The 13,878-nt window shown below is 46.8% G+C and overlaps 2 protein-coding genes across 3 annotated transcripts; both read right to left on the bottom strand.

Annotated features, from left to right (window-relative positions):
* Window positions 1-912: 912 nt before the first annotated feature.
* Window positions 913-2,942, bottom strand: zgc:110222 (protein CXorf40A). 2 transcript variants are annotated; one of them, XM_005474427.3, is made up of 3 exons: window positions 2,661-2,942; window positions 1,762-2,053; window positions 913-1,689 (listed from the first exon to the last, which is right to left on the bottom strand). In XM_005474427.3, the coding sequence occupies exons 2-3, from the start codon at window positions 2,018-2,020 to the stop codon at window positions 1,481-1,483; spliced, it is 468 nt and encodes a 155-aa protein (XP_005474484.1). In that variant the 5' UTR covers window positions 2,021-2,053; window positions 2,661-2,942; the 3' UTR covers window positions 913-1,480. The 2 variants fall into 2 exon arrangements, with proteins under 2 accessions (XP_005474484.1, XP_005474485.1); XM_005474428.4 differs by having other exon boundaries at window positions 2,762-2,942.
* A 2,021-nt stretch (window positions 2,943-4,963) lies between these two features.
* On the bottom strand, window positions 4,964-13,019 carry LOC100697979 (wiskott-Aldrich syndrome protein family member 3). The gene is made up of 11 exons (XM_003453575.5): window positions 12,857-13,019; window positions 9,041-9,180; window positions 8,254-8,388; window positions 8,012-8,165; window positions 7,791-7,908; window positions 7,134-7,178; window positions 6,900-7,024; window positions 6,556-6,825; window positions 6,332-6,471; window positions 6,026-6,241; window positions 4,964-5,849 (listed from the first exon to the last, which is right to left on the bottom strand). The coding sequence occupies exons 2-11, from the start codon at window positions 9,171-9,173 to the stop codon at window positions 5,686-5,688; spliced, it is 1,500 nt and encodes a 499-aa protein (XP_003453623.1). The 5' UTR covers window positions 9,174-9,180; window positions 12,857-13,019; the 3' UTR covers window positions 4,964-5,685.
* Between the last annotated feature and the right edge of the window lie 859 nt (window positions 13,020-13,878).

Genomic DNA, 13,878 nt, shown 5'->3' with positions numbered 1-13,878 from the left:
TTCAGTCCTTACGTTTAACAGTTTACTCTTCGGCCGCTCCGCTTCTGCCATCTGCGGCAAAATTATCCACACTGACTGCCGCGCTATGAATTGTGGGATATGTTGGGCCACGAAGTCTACACCGCCACGTCCTTAAAATTCAGGGAAATGAAGGACGCATTTGAGGGCTGCATTTCGAGCAGCCTTTGAATTGGAACAGCCTTCGGCACATCGCTGTGACGTAATCGGCCTTGAAATGCGGCCTTTAAGGCTGCAGACCCTGAATTGGGACACAGCCTGTATCTGGATTTGCTTATGGTGACATCATCAATCGGGATGAGCTGGCCGGGTTAAGCTGACGTGGATGTAGCTGCTCCATCCACCGCCGCTTGTTTCACAGAGAAAAGCTCCACAGGTTCTATGAAAATCTGCAGATGACGTGTTGACTCAGTCTGATACATGTTTAAATTATACTGTATGCATACGCAGATGTACAGATACATCTGTGGGAGATGTTGGTTTTTACAGATCTGATTGGTTAACAGGCGCTGGTTTCATACCTGCTGATAAGTTACCATGGTAAATTATGATAGGAAGCACCTTCAGAAAAGCCTGGGTTACCTGCAGTTACCTGGATTAGAGGTCTGTTCGTGTTTGGAGGAGCTGATGTGCTTCAGCCTCGGTGGATCTGAATGATCCGGTGTGGTTATCCATTTGTTTTGTTGATGGAACCATGAATTCTGCAGTTTACCATCCTGAAGGAGAATGTCTGACTATCTGTTTGACTAGACGTCTTCAAGGTCCTGACCTGAATCTGACTGAGATGCTGTGCTGGCGCTTCATGCTCTAAAATCCTCCAGTGTGACTGAATTACAACAATTCTGCACAGATTGTTTTCTAAAACAGCGAGAGAACAGTGAGCAGAACAGCAAGCATGGCAAAATATTACCTTTTAATTTCAGTGTAACATACAGGTAGGTTATTTACAAACACTGGACATTTGGAAGGTGTCCTTATTAACCCACTGGCAACAGTTGTTGCCATTTTAATCCCCACACATCAACAAAATTAAACATATCTGGGATTAGACAAGTTCCATCATTTCAAAGAAACAAAGAACTGGACAGGTTGGACTCTTATGGAGCTGCTGTTAGCTTCTGGTGCTCCGGGATGACGGCCTCAGGAGCTCAGATCATTGGTCTGACCCCCACCCCACCCTCAGAGATGGAAGAGCCTGTTACCTCGCTTGACCCCACCCCCCAGGACTGCTTCTCCCAAACTTTCAAAGGGCAGTGTCCGTCCTCGTCCTCGATGAACCGCCTTCTCCCAGGTAAACTGTTAAAGGTGAGCTGCACACAGAGCTCACTTTGATCAATGATCAGCTGTAAAAATCAAAGTACAATGACAGAGAAGTATTCCTGTGCCAGAGCTGGGATCTGTAGTTCTCCTCTGTGTCGCTCCAGCATCAGCCTCGGTGCTCGGGCAGGTTACGTATGTGTTGTCACGGTAACAATTTTGCTGGGATCTCTATGGTCCAGAGGTCGCGACCTCCTGGAGCTCTCAGCGGGGCCTTCAGCCAGCGAGGGTTGGACAGGTTAGTCAGGTGCTTCTCCTGCAGACCAATCAGCACGGCCGACTGCTCCAGGCACTGTAGCTCCATCCCCTGCAGGGAGGCGGGGCAAAGCCAGGTCCGGCCCACATCCACCAATCCTAAAAGAGACCACAGGGTGCGTTCAGGGACGCGTAAATGTGGCAGAGTAAATAGACCCTGGTGATTCTAACCTGCCACCACGCCGCGGCCGAACCGCTCCCCGGACTCCAGAAGCGCCTCGATCTGAGCGCCGTTCATCCCCAGCAGGCCGCTTAGCACTGCCCTCCACTCCGACCCCTCCCAGTCACGCTGAGCCACGTGGACCGCCAGCGTCTGGTTCTCCAGTGGAGCAAGCAGCGGCCTCCAGCGGCTCTCCACTGTCTTTACCCCGTCCAGAACCAGGCCGGCATAGGGCTGCCGGAACGACAGGCACCGCACCTGCACCGCCATGTCTGCAAAACAAGTGCACCCCTACAGGATGCACTTTTCAGACGTATGAAACATTTTTAGGATTTTTTAGCCCCTTTTGCATTAGTACCTGCTCGACTCGCCACAACTTGACTCCACTGGGTTTCCACTATAACCAGTACAATCTAATATGCGTGGTCGTCGTTATAGCAACGTGTAATCTTAATTAATATTTGACACGAATGCAACAACAAAGGTGGAGGCTGTCAGATTCCGGGAACATGGCATTGTTTCTTGGAGCAAACCATCCTAGCGTACTTCATTTATGCACAAATTTAAGTAGATAGGACGGTTTGCCACTTAATTTTGTGTTGTGCGCATGCGCAGAAACAACAGGTAGGATGGTTTGTGAGGTCGGATGGATTCCCAGAACACATTTCTCTCGGTGTTTTGCGTAGTAGATGCTCTCATGACTTATCGAGTGACGCCACTGACCAGCCAATCAGTGGCATGCAGTCAGATGACGTCATAGTTTAATACCTGCTTGGATCGCTTGGAACCCGTCTGAGCAGGTACTAAAACAGTACCTGGTACCAGGAACTGTGACCGAATGGAAAACCCTGAAAGCCGAGCCGAGCAGGTACAAATGGAAAAGGGGCTGCAGTGCAACGTGAGGCGGTACCGGACTGTAACTGGAGCCGAGCCGCTTGTTCCGCCTTCACCACAACGGTCTTGCTGTTACTTTTGGCACGCAGGGCTCTCGGTACAGGAGCAGAGACTCACTCGAGCAGGAAGCCGCTGGTTAGCAGACAGTTGGCACTCGGAGCTTCTTCTCGGCTGTGTGTGTGTGTTTGTCGGTGACGCTGTGACCTTTAACCCCGCGGTACTCAAACAGAAATCCCACTGCTTGTTGTCACGATCCGTACCGGAAACCCGATTTTTCGCACTTCCGCTCTGGCGGCTGCTCTTCTTCTCTGTGGGAAATAACTGCAGTACTGGACTCTCCTGCCCCCACAGGAAGAACTTAGACGAGTATATAAATGGATGAATGTAAATTTGACTCATCCTCCTTATCAAAGCTTTGTATCAAAACTTAAACAGTACAAAAAACACTCCTCTGTCTCGATGCATGCCCAATAATCCAGGTAAGGATGAAGTGACGAAGCATATCACACTGAAAACTCGGCGTCCAGGTGAACAGAATCAACTTTGTGTGACTTCAGACGCTCTTCAGGAAGTCTCCACGCTCTGACCTCTAGACACCGCCCCCATTCAGTCCTGCCTCTTGAATAAAGTGATTGGAAATGAAAGCGTGAGACTGAAGTTCAACCCTCAGCCATAAGATTCTTTGTTGTTACTGAAACATTTGAAAGTGTGAAAAGGTGTACACTGCACCCCTTTTAAACAACAACACACCTGATGTCATTATCAGGCTGAAACCAGTGTCGCTCGCTGTAACGATGACTTCAGCAGAAACTGTGGGCGCGTTCCTCACTGAGACACGTGACCATGATCAGAGCTGTTCCACCTTTCCAAACTTCAAGGAAAGGAGCTTCAGTGCTCCCTTTAGAGTAGGATACACCAAAGCATCCTTGATGAAAGGAGAGGAGAAAACGCCGTCCCATAATTCACAGCGACGGACCATCCGACCATTCATGAAAAACATAATAACCGAAGCAGAGCAGATCATGTAAACGTTCATCATAACGTTACATTTTCCATTTCAGCCATAAGCTGCTGATGTATTTCTAGTTTTTATCAGCAGCTGTTAAACTCACAGCTGAACCCTGAATGGCACACTGCTGGAATACAAACTACTTCCTGTTGAGTTGTTCCTGCATGAAGAGCGCTGTATGAGCTCAACATAACGATCTATATGAACTGATCACAGTGTGTATAAGTATGATCATCATTCATAAGTAATGACCTTTGTTGTGTTACAGTCTGTTTACTTCAGGTCAGCTGGGATCAGGGATGATGGAGGAATTTTACAGGGAACGACCTCCACAGCAGGAAGATATAAGAACATAAGATGGATTTTATTTTATTGTTGTATTGTAATTTATATACAGAGATGCAGCCAGTTCGCTTCAGTAAGAATCAGCAGAGAGAATACGTGACTCAAAAACCCAGAAGAGCTTACTAATCAAAATAATGCAGTGTGAGCTCATGTTCAGGAGTATCAGTCTGATAGAAGAAATACCTCTGAGCACCGTGCAAAGGTCTCAGGATTAGGACTCGGGTGGAGCTCCAATTTATCCCGAGGAGAGCTGCATCATTACAAACTAAACTCTGTTACTATGGTTACTGTGGCACACGCATGAATCTGTGCAGCACTTCTCAGTTTGAATAGCACAGTGCAATATTGAGACACTAATCTGACACACTGGCAGATTTCGTGCAGTTTGCAGCAAACTGTGTGTGACAGAGTTTAAAATTCTCTCCTGGGAGTGAAACAAACACGTGCATAAGGCCCAAAGTGCTGCTGTTCACAGCTGTCAGCACAGACTCTGTGTTTGTGCTCTGTGACGGCAGCAAATCGGACCCTAAATGTTCCTCCGGCTTTAAAATTCCCGCCTCTGTGGTGCAGGATATTTACACAGGCTGTTCTCGTTTATATGACCTCCACCAAACAACAGAACACGCTGGGACAGAGTAAGATGCGCGTTCTGTAGTCCGTCTGCTCATTGTAGTTTCAACACGGCGGACACAGCCTCACACCGTTAAGGAGAGAGAGTGTGAGGTCGTTCCAGTCCTCAGCAGGAAGTGAGGAAAGGAGACAGGCTGTAATGTGTTCCTGCTGTGTTTTACTTGCACCTATTTGAAAGAGTGAACGTAAACACAAATATTATTTTATTTTATATGCTGGAATATGCAGGAAATAGGTTTAAATGTTAAACACATTTCTTCAAATCAAAAACAGTTGCATATAATTTAGTTTTTGCTTGATGCATAAAGTAAAAAGATTAAAACTAATAAAACAAGTTTTAAAAAGAGACTTTAAATATTTAATGATTGAAATAAAGCACAAAAATCAACTCTTGTTTTTATCTATAACTTTTGTTCTATTTTCATTTTTTTTTTTCACCCACATGCAGGTCACAGAAACACAGCACGGCACGATCAGCCAATCACACAAGGTACAGGATAGGGAGGACACGCCCCCTCTCCACACAGCACATCAGCAGCAGCAGGGATGATTATGGATGATGTCAGTAGTTACTATGATGTCATCACATTGCATCTTACACTGTAGAACAAGATGCATCATAACAGAAGAAAAAAAAAACTAAAGCAACAAAAATAAAGAATATCAAGAATAAAATATAAACAAAATAAAATGTAAAGACAAAATAACACAAAAATATTAAAAACTGAAAATGTATTTTTAAAAGTTCTGATAAATTGAAAATGATGAAATTTGATGTCCAAGCAGCAAAGTGATACATAAATCCAGGTCAACTTTTGTTTCATCACGAACACATAGACGGTCGGCGTCCTGAGGGGGGCGCTGTGCCAAGGGTTCATTTTCTGAGGAATGTCTGTTAAACCTGCTGCTGTCCATAAAGTTTCTGCGTGTCACCATCAGCAGGTTCATCAAACATCATCGGACGCCACGCTGACTCATTAACATCAAACAGGAAAACAACAAAGAAGCTTCGGTTCTCTGACGAGTCACTTCCTGTCAGGCGCTCTCGTCCTCCTCCTTAGTCGGACCACTCCTGGTCCTCAGGCTCAGATTCCTCCTCTGATTCGCTGTATTCCACCGCGATACGTCGCGACAAGATGGTGGCAACGTCGTTTCCCGCCGGCTCTCGTTTCTTGGCCTCTTCCTGCTCACGCTGCTCCTGAACCTTCCTCAGCTGGATCCCTGCAGACATGAGACATTGCATCAACACCCAGGGCCACACCCATCCACACCAGATCACACACACACATCTGTCGGACCACACCCACCAGGTCACCCTGGCCACACCCACCCACACCAGATGAGCGTCACCCAGTGACCACCTCTATAAACTGTGAACTGTCTGCATCCTGACTGACCTCTGCGGATAGCGGCGAGGAGGTCACTGCGGGCGTCATTCATTGGCACGTTCAGTCCAGCGGCTGGCTTCCTGCCATCTGCCGCCGGGGGCACCGGGGGCGCAGCAGCAGAGGAGGGAGCTTGGCTGCTAGGACGGGAGGGGGAGGAGATGTAGTTACCTGGGGGTGGGGGTGGAGGGGAGGGGCTATAAGGGTGGGCCTGGGCAGCGGTGCCACCTGTGGACAGAAAAGAGCAGGAGCTCCTGATTTCACGTGGACATGCCAAAGCGCCATCAGAAACCTAAAAAATAGCGGGGTGCTTGTTACCTTGGTTACCAGGCACAGCTGCAGGGTGCAATGGTGTTGCCATAGCAGCACTGTGGATGGAGCTGTTTGGAAACACCACCTGTCCTGCTGATGGCATGAGAGGTGGAGGCGGTGGCGGGGCCGGAGGGATTTGACGGTCACTGAGGAGGGATGGAGGTCAAAGGTCAAACATGTATATGTGCATAATGATAGTGATTATAATTTGAATGTATGTGTGTGTGTACTTGGCCTCCTTGGCCATGTTGGAACGTGCTCCGTTCTGATTGGCTGGGCCAGTGAGCGGCTGTGGGCGATGGTGATGCTGATGCGGCTGGTTGCGACCCAGAGAGTGCTGCCGAGCGGTTGCCGCAGATACTGCGGAGGTGGGTCTGAGGGCACGGTCCAATGACTGAGTTTGCCCAGAACCACTGGTCGCCATGTCAACATCATCTTTTCTATCATACCCATCATGGTGAGGACTGGCCGGGAAGGAGAGGTCATCTGACATCCCTGACCTTTGTGGAAGGAGTTAAAGTTCTGATGTCAGCTTATTGGACAGGGAAGTAGGTGTGAACATGCAGGTGTTTACCTGTCGGGTGACACTGAGCCGTCAGATGTATGGTGAGGTGATGGTGTGACTCGAGCATCTGGGCGGAGCTCCTTGTCATAAGCCATCAGGTTCCACTCCTGTCGCCTGTTTCGCGCTTTCCGGACCTTCCCAGGAGAAAGAGTAATGACAACAAGTACTGAGATTTAATGAAAGGTCACAAACTTATCAAAACACGTGACTTAACAAGTTTGAACCAAACACAAATGAATTCACCTTCTTCACCTCGCGCCCTGAAGACTCCTCCACATGTCTCTGCTCCTAGAAACAAATGAGCTGTTAAAGCAGCACCTTATCTTCACATACATGGATGGATGGATGATGATGGTTGGATGCATGGATAGATGGATGGATGATCGTGGCTGGATGCATGGATAGATGGATAGATGATCATGGTTGGATGCATGGATAGATGGATGATCGTGGTTGGATGTGTGGATAGATGGATGGATGATCGTGGTTGGATGCATGGATAGATGGATGATCGTGGTTGGATGCATGGATAGATGGATGATTGTGGTTGGATGCGTGGATGGATGGATGATCATGGTTGGATGCATGGATAGATGGATGGATGATTGTGGTTGGATGCGTGGATAGATGGATAATCGTGGTTGGATGCGTGGATAGATGGATGGATAATCGTGGTTGGATGCATGAAAGATAGATGGATGATCATGGTTGGATGCGTGGATGGATGGATGATCATGGTTGGATGCATGGATAGATGGATGGATGATCGTGGTTGGATGCATGGACAGATGGATGGATGATCGTGGTTGGATGCATGGATAGATGGATGATCGTGGTTGGATGCATGGATAGATGGATGGATGATCATGGTTGGATGCGTGGATAGATGGGTGGATGAACCTTCTGCCGTCTCTTCTCCTTGCGTTTGTTCTCGGTGGCCTGCAGCATCTTTTCCTTCCACAGGTTGAAGAAGTACGATGGGTCGGTGTAGAACTTCAGACCATCCTTCTTGTCGTCCCTGCAGACACAACAACAAAAACTCTGAGTTTAAATTACCTGCAAGTAATTTAAACTCTTACGCCTACAACCTGCAGGACGTTGTGGGCGGAGTTTAAACTAACCTGTAGGCTGTCAGGATGTTGAGGGGTGGTGGCTTGTCACAGCGTTGGTACATCTCCAGCGCTGGATTAGGGATGGAGCTCCGTGACACCACCTGCTGGTCCTGAATGGTACTGCTCTTAAAAGCTTTCCGCATATTGATGTCCTGCAGTGAGACTGGAAGCACATGGAAGAGATACAGAATCTATAAACAGGTGGAGGCGCTGGATGGTCACATGATCTGAGTGCAGTGATTCTCGCCAACCTTCCTCCACGGTGGAATCCAGCTGAGTGACCTTCACGGCCAGCAGGTCCACTCTCTCCTGCAGGCTGTTCATTCTCAGGTAGAAGCTGTTAGCCTCTGTGAACAGCTCGCCAAAGATGTCCTCCGCATGGCGACCTGCACGCCATCGTAAGGAAGTAAGACATGTTATCACTACGCCGTGGACCGAGTGAGCTCACACAGACTTACTGAGCTTCAGTGTGGATGAGATCAAAAGCTTCCATCCACAGAAAACGACCCTAAAGGTCAACTCTAACGAGGGACCAGGAGCAGGACACACAAACACCTCCTCTCAAGCTTTTGAGAGGTGGTGTTTGTGTGTGTTTGGACTCCCACACCTGGGCTGTAGGCGGAGCTTCACTCCACATGTTTTTAGCATGTGATGAGAGCGATTCCTGCTTCAGTATGACCACAAAAATAAACTTCCTGTTTTATTCAGTCAGACTGAGACCAGAGGAGTCCTCTCCTACTGGGTCTCAGAGATCTGCTTCCATCTTTATTTACAGTCTGTGATACTGGGTTTTCTGTTTTTACCTGGCTGCACTAAGCTGATTGGTTAGCTGTGGCTCAGGCTACTAACAGAAGCAGAATGAACAGAAAGGGTTTGAGCATCGAGGGTGTCTCACTGCAGGAATGATCTCATCACACGATGTGCATTGAATAAATATTATTAAACTGTAAATGCAGATTGCAGGTTAGCTGAAACATCGGAAATCTTCAGCTCGTCCCCACATCAAGAACCAGAGTTACAACGATAACCGAAACTTACTGAGTCCTCCCAGCTGTTTGATGACTGCAGCCAGTGTGCTATTGGTGACGCACTCCAGCTCACTGGCGACCCCATCAGGCAGAGAGCCGCGGCACAGGTACCGAGGCTCAATGATTCGCTTCACCAGCGGCATGGCTCACCTGGAGACAGACAGGTGGGCGTTATGTCAGTTAATCATTTTAAAGTGTTTCAAGTCAAGACATGACTCCGATCACTTCCTGTTTCTCTCTCTTTTAAACGCTGACGCTCCTTTGAAAAACTAGTTCATGCATTTATTACTTCCAGGCTGGACTACTGTAATTCTTTATTATCAGGATGTCCTAAAAACTCCCTGAAAAGTCTTCAGTTAATCCAAAATGCTGCAGCAAGAGTCCTGACAGGGACTAGAAAGAGAGAGCAGATTTCTCCTGTATTGGCTTCCCTTCATTGGCTTCCTGTTAAATCCAGAATTCAAAATCCTGCTCCTCACATACAAGGTCTTAAATAATCAGGCCCCATCTTATCTTAATGACCTTGTAGTACCATATCACCCTATTAGAGCACTTCGCTCTCACACTGCAGGCCTACTTGTTGTTCCTAGAGTATTTAAAAGTAGAATGGGAGGCAGAGCCTTCAGTTTTCAGGCCCCTCTTCTGTGGAACCAGCTTCCAGTTTGGATTCAGGAGACAGACACTATCTCTACTTTCAAGATTAGGCTTCAAACTTTCCTTTTTGCTAAAGCATATAGTTAGGGCTGGACCAGGTGACCCTGAATCCTCCCTTAGTCACTTGAAGCCCCTGAGGTGTTCAACGGTGGGGATGACGCAATGCCACTGTTATGAATGAAATTTGAGAAAGTCCAATAACAGCAGCCGTACTTAGCTTCTCCTTTTAACACATTTATTGCTCACCATTGGTTACATTGTTGCATCACTGTCTGTATGGTAAATGCACCATATCGGATCGCAATACCCTACAACGGTTAGTGAGAGCAGCTGAGAAGATCATTGCAGCCTCTATTCCCTCCATCACAGACACCTATCGCACCCACTGCATCTGCAAAGCCACCAGCATCGTGGAGGACCCCACACAGCCCTCACACACTCTTCACCCTGCTGCCTTCTGGAAAGAGGTACCGGAGCATCCGGGCCCTCAGTGCCAGACTGTGACACAGTTTCTTCCCCCAGGCCGTCAGACTCCTGAACACTCAGTGACTGGAATGACACACACACATACACACACACACACACACACACAACTTCACACATGTCACTACCAAGCACTTATCTGCACTATCTCACACACACATCTATAGACACCAAGTTACTTTTTGCACAATGATCAGTATTTTGCACATTTCTTGTCTTGTGTCTGTCTCGTCTTGTTTTTTTGCACATTGCACTTTACGTAGTCCTGTGTTTGTCAGTTGTATGCAGAGATGGGCAGTACAAGTAACGCGTTACTGTAATCCGATTACTTTTTTCAAGTAATGAGTAATGTAAGGGATTACCATTGCAAAAACGGTAATTAGATTACCGTTACTTTCCCGTAGGAACGCTGCGTTACTGCGTTACTAAAACCGTGAGTTTTTTGCGAGAATGTCTCATGATAGTGACGTATGCGAGTGCGACGTTCGTGACAACAGCTGTCTGCAGAGCAACAATGGATAATATATCGAGTACGGGAGAGAGTATGAGCGTGCAGCGTTTAAAGCGTGGAAGTACTGACCTTACTTTGAGTTTGATTCCATAAAAAGTGACAAAAACATTAGCGTCCGTTGTGCGTGGGAAGAAAACTTCTTTTTACAGCGAAAAAACCGCCTATATTTCCAAGCAAGCACCGAGTGCGCTACGACTGTAATGACCGCTGCGGCACACCTGCACCAGGGTAAACCTCCGCCTACCCCAGTCCTGCTTTACAGGTGAAAATAGAGCAACTAGCCTTTGACTTTATTTGTTGTCTGCTGTGTTTTACTTGCATCTATTTGAAAGAGTGAGTGTAAACACAAAAAAATATTTTTTATGTGCTGGAATGTGCAGAAAATAGGTTTAAATGTTAAACAAATTTCTTCCAGTCAGAGAATGTTGCATATAATTTAATTTTTGCTTGATGCATAAAGTTAAAAGATTAAAACTAATAAAACAAGTTTTAAAAAGAGACATTTCCATTTGATTACATTTTGTATGATGGATTATGCAGAAAAAGTAGAATTGGGCTGAAAGATCTATCGCTTTATCACCTATTCAGGTTGTAAATCGTGTTTTTAAAAAGTAACTAAGTAATTAATTACTTTTGAAAATAAGTAATCAGTAAAGTAACGGGATTACTTTTGGGGGGAAGTAATCAGTAATTAGTTACTGATTAGTTACTGATTACTTTTTTCAAGTAACTTGACCAACACTGGTTATATGTCATATGTAACACCAGGGTGTCGGAGGAACGGTGTCTCGTTTCACTTTGTACTGTACCACTGCACATGGTTGGAATGACAATAAAAGCCACTTGACTTGACTTTAACAGTTCTTCTTAGGATCCAACACCATTTAAGATAAATCAGGTACACATAAGGTAACAAACACAGGGCGTCATATGATTGTGGGGTTTTACTATAAGTCTTTGCAGTATGAAGCAGCTTGAGGTGACTATTGTTAGGATTTGATGCTCTATAAATAAAATGAATTCAATCAACTTCAGACTCTGCTGATAAATACTGATGAAAACTATGAGATCAGATCAAATCACTGAGTTCCTACTAATAGAGCAGCTCCTCTCATGTACAACAACAGGTGATTACAGTCATGCACTATGACATCACTGCCTGACCTCTGACCCCCAGCTGTGCTGATGTCTCACTGGGAAACTGCTCAGATTACACCTTCATCACCCTCATCATCATCCTCAGTAACAGACAGTGTTTGATTGGCTGTCGGTCCTCAGTGGTGCAGAGGAATCTGTGTGTGTGTAATAATGCTATCTCAGAGGGCAGCGCCATGGAAACAGCACATTATGCTCTGCTGCCCACAGATAGCACCATGGTTACTGTTGCTAGGAGACAGTGGGAGGTCGTGCATCCCTTCACACAGCCATGAACAGAATGTAATCAGGTTACTTTAACTACCATCTGCTGTTTCTAAAGCTGTATGATAGATACCTGTTAATCGGTGACAGCCAATCAGAGTCCTTCCTGGATTGTCTGTTACTACAGACTGATGTCATTAAACTTCTCCAAAAGGCTCCAACAGCACAAACACAGTCCAGAGGTCCAGTTCAGGTGAAGCTATCAGACAGCTAGCAGCTACAGCTGCCTGTCAGTCAGAGAGGCCACGCCCCCAATGATGCAAACTTGAAACTTTAATTTTAACAGGTGAGTTATAAAAACATCCTCGTCTGTGTGTGTGTTTGTGCGGTTCCTGCAGCCTCAGTCTGGACTACACTTCCCAGGAGTCCACTCAGGTGAGAGTGATGTCAATTTCATCATCAGCTGATCTACTCCAGAACTCCTGGTGGAGAACCACGTGACCCACAGAACCCCCTGCTGTCTGCAGATATCTCAAGACATATGACGTCATGTCTCACAGGTGCACTTGCAGTAACGCGCACACTTTGCAGAAATGAGTGCGTGACCAAATGCAGTGTGTGTGTGCTGATCAATAGCCGATGACGTCACGGTCGGATATTATCACCATCATCTTCCTCAAAAACAGATGATGTTTGATTGGCTCCTATCGTCACTAGCGTGGATAGTGTGTTTGTGTGTGTGTGTCAGAGAGACCCTCACCCACGCGGATCGATCACAGTAACGCTTTAAAACCGATAGGACGGATCGATCAGACTCACCGGGCTCTGGCGGTTCCACTCCGGTTCCGGTTCGTTCCACTGAAGCTACCCCGTCAGAGAGCAGCGCGCGGCGGACTCCTCATCCTCCTCCGACCGGGATGAAGGCTGGAGAGGCGGGGGCGGGGCTAGACCCGGCTTCTGTCCACAGTCACGGAGCTGCAGCGCCCCCTGCTGACTGAGCGCTGTGACACGTTTACCAAAAATCCGCGTGAACGTGTACACCTGCGCACGCAGGTAACGAGCTTGTGTGTGTGTGTGTGTGTGTGTGTGTGTGCGTGTTTGATTTTAGCTGCAGACTCACACTGAAGCGCTGGACTGTGATTAGCGGTCAGACTGAGGCTCATCATGTGACAGCCTCATCTCGACCCCTCCCACACGGCCTTGATTGGTCAATTCATTCTGACCATCAGTCGGTTTAGGGCAGGGGTCTGCAACCTTTTACACCCAAAGAGCCACTTGGACCCGGTTTCCACGCAAAAGAAAACACTGGGAGCCGCAAATACTTTTTGACATCTAAAATGAAGATAACACTGTATATATTGTTTTTTACCTTTGTGCTTTGTGTGAACAACTGAGGTGTGCTGCTTATGAAATCCATGAAGTGCTACAGAGAAAATTACATTTTATTTATGTAATCAACACATTTTGAACTCTTAAAGAAATATAACAAAAGCAAAGACACCCAGCTGAACTAAAATGATCCAGCAAACAAAAACTGTTGTCAGCCGCCACCCTTATATCGCCTTTGGGCTGTTGGAGCCTTGACCTGACTCTTAAAAAATAATTGGAAAAAAGCTCTATGCTGCTGAAAAATGAAAAATAGATATTTGCAAAATTCTTCCTAAATATGTATTTTACCTGGTAAATGTGTGTGGCGGGGCGTGGTTTGCAGCGCCGCTGCAGGGGAGGCGGACGCACCTGAGCGACACCCGCAATCACGCCTCGCTGCCTTTACGTCTGTGCTATCTGTGCTGTTGTGTTGTTGGTGGTGTATGTCGGGCTGTGAGCTGAAAAGCTACAGC

This window comes from Oreochromis niloticus, linkage group LG6, assembly GCF_001858045.2.
Source record: "Oreochromis niloticus isolate F11D_XX linkage group LG6, O_niloticus_UMD_NMBU, whole genome shotgun sequence".
NCBI lineage: Eukaryota > Metazoa > Chordata > Actinopteri > Cichliformes > Cichlidae > Oreochromis > Oreochromis niloticus.
This window is presented reverse-complemented; position numbering and strand designations above follow the sequence as displayed.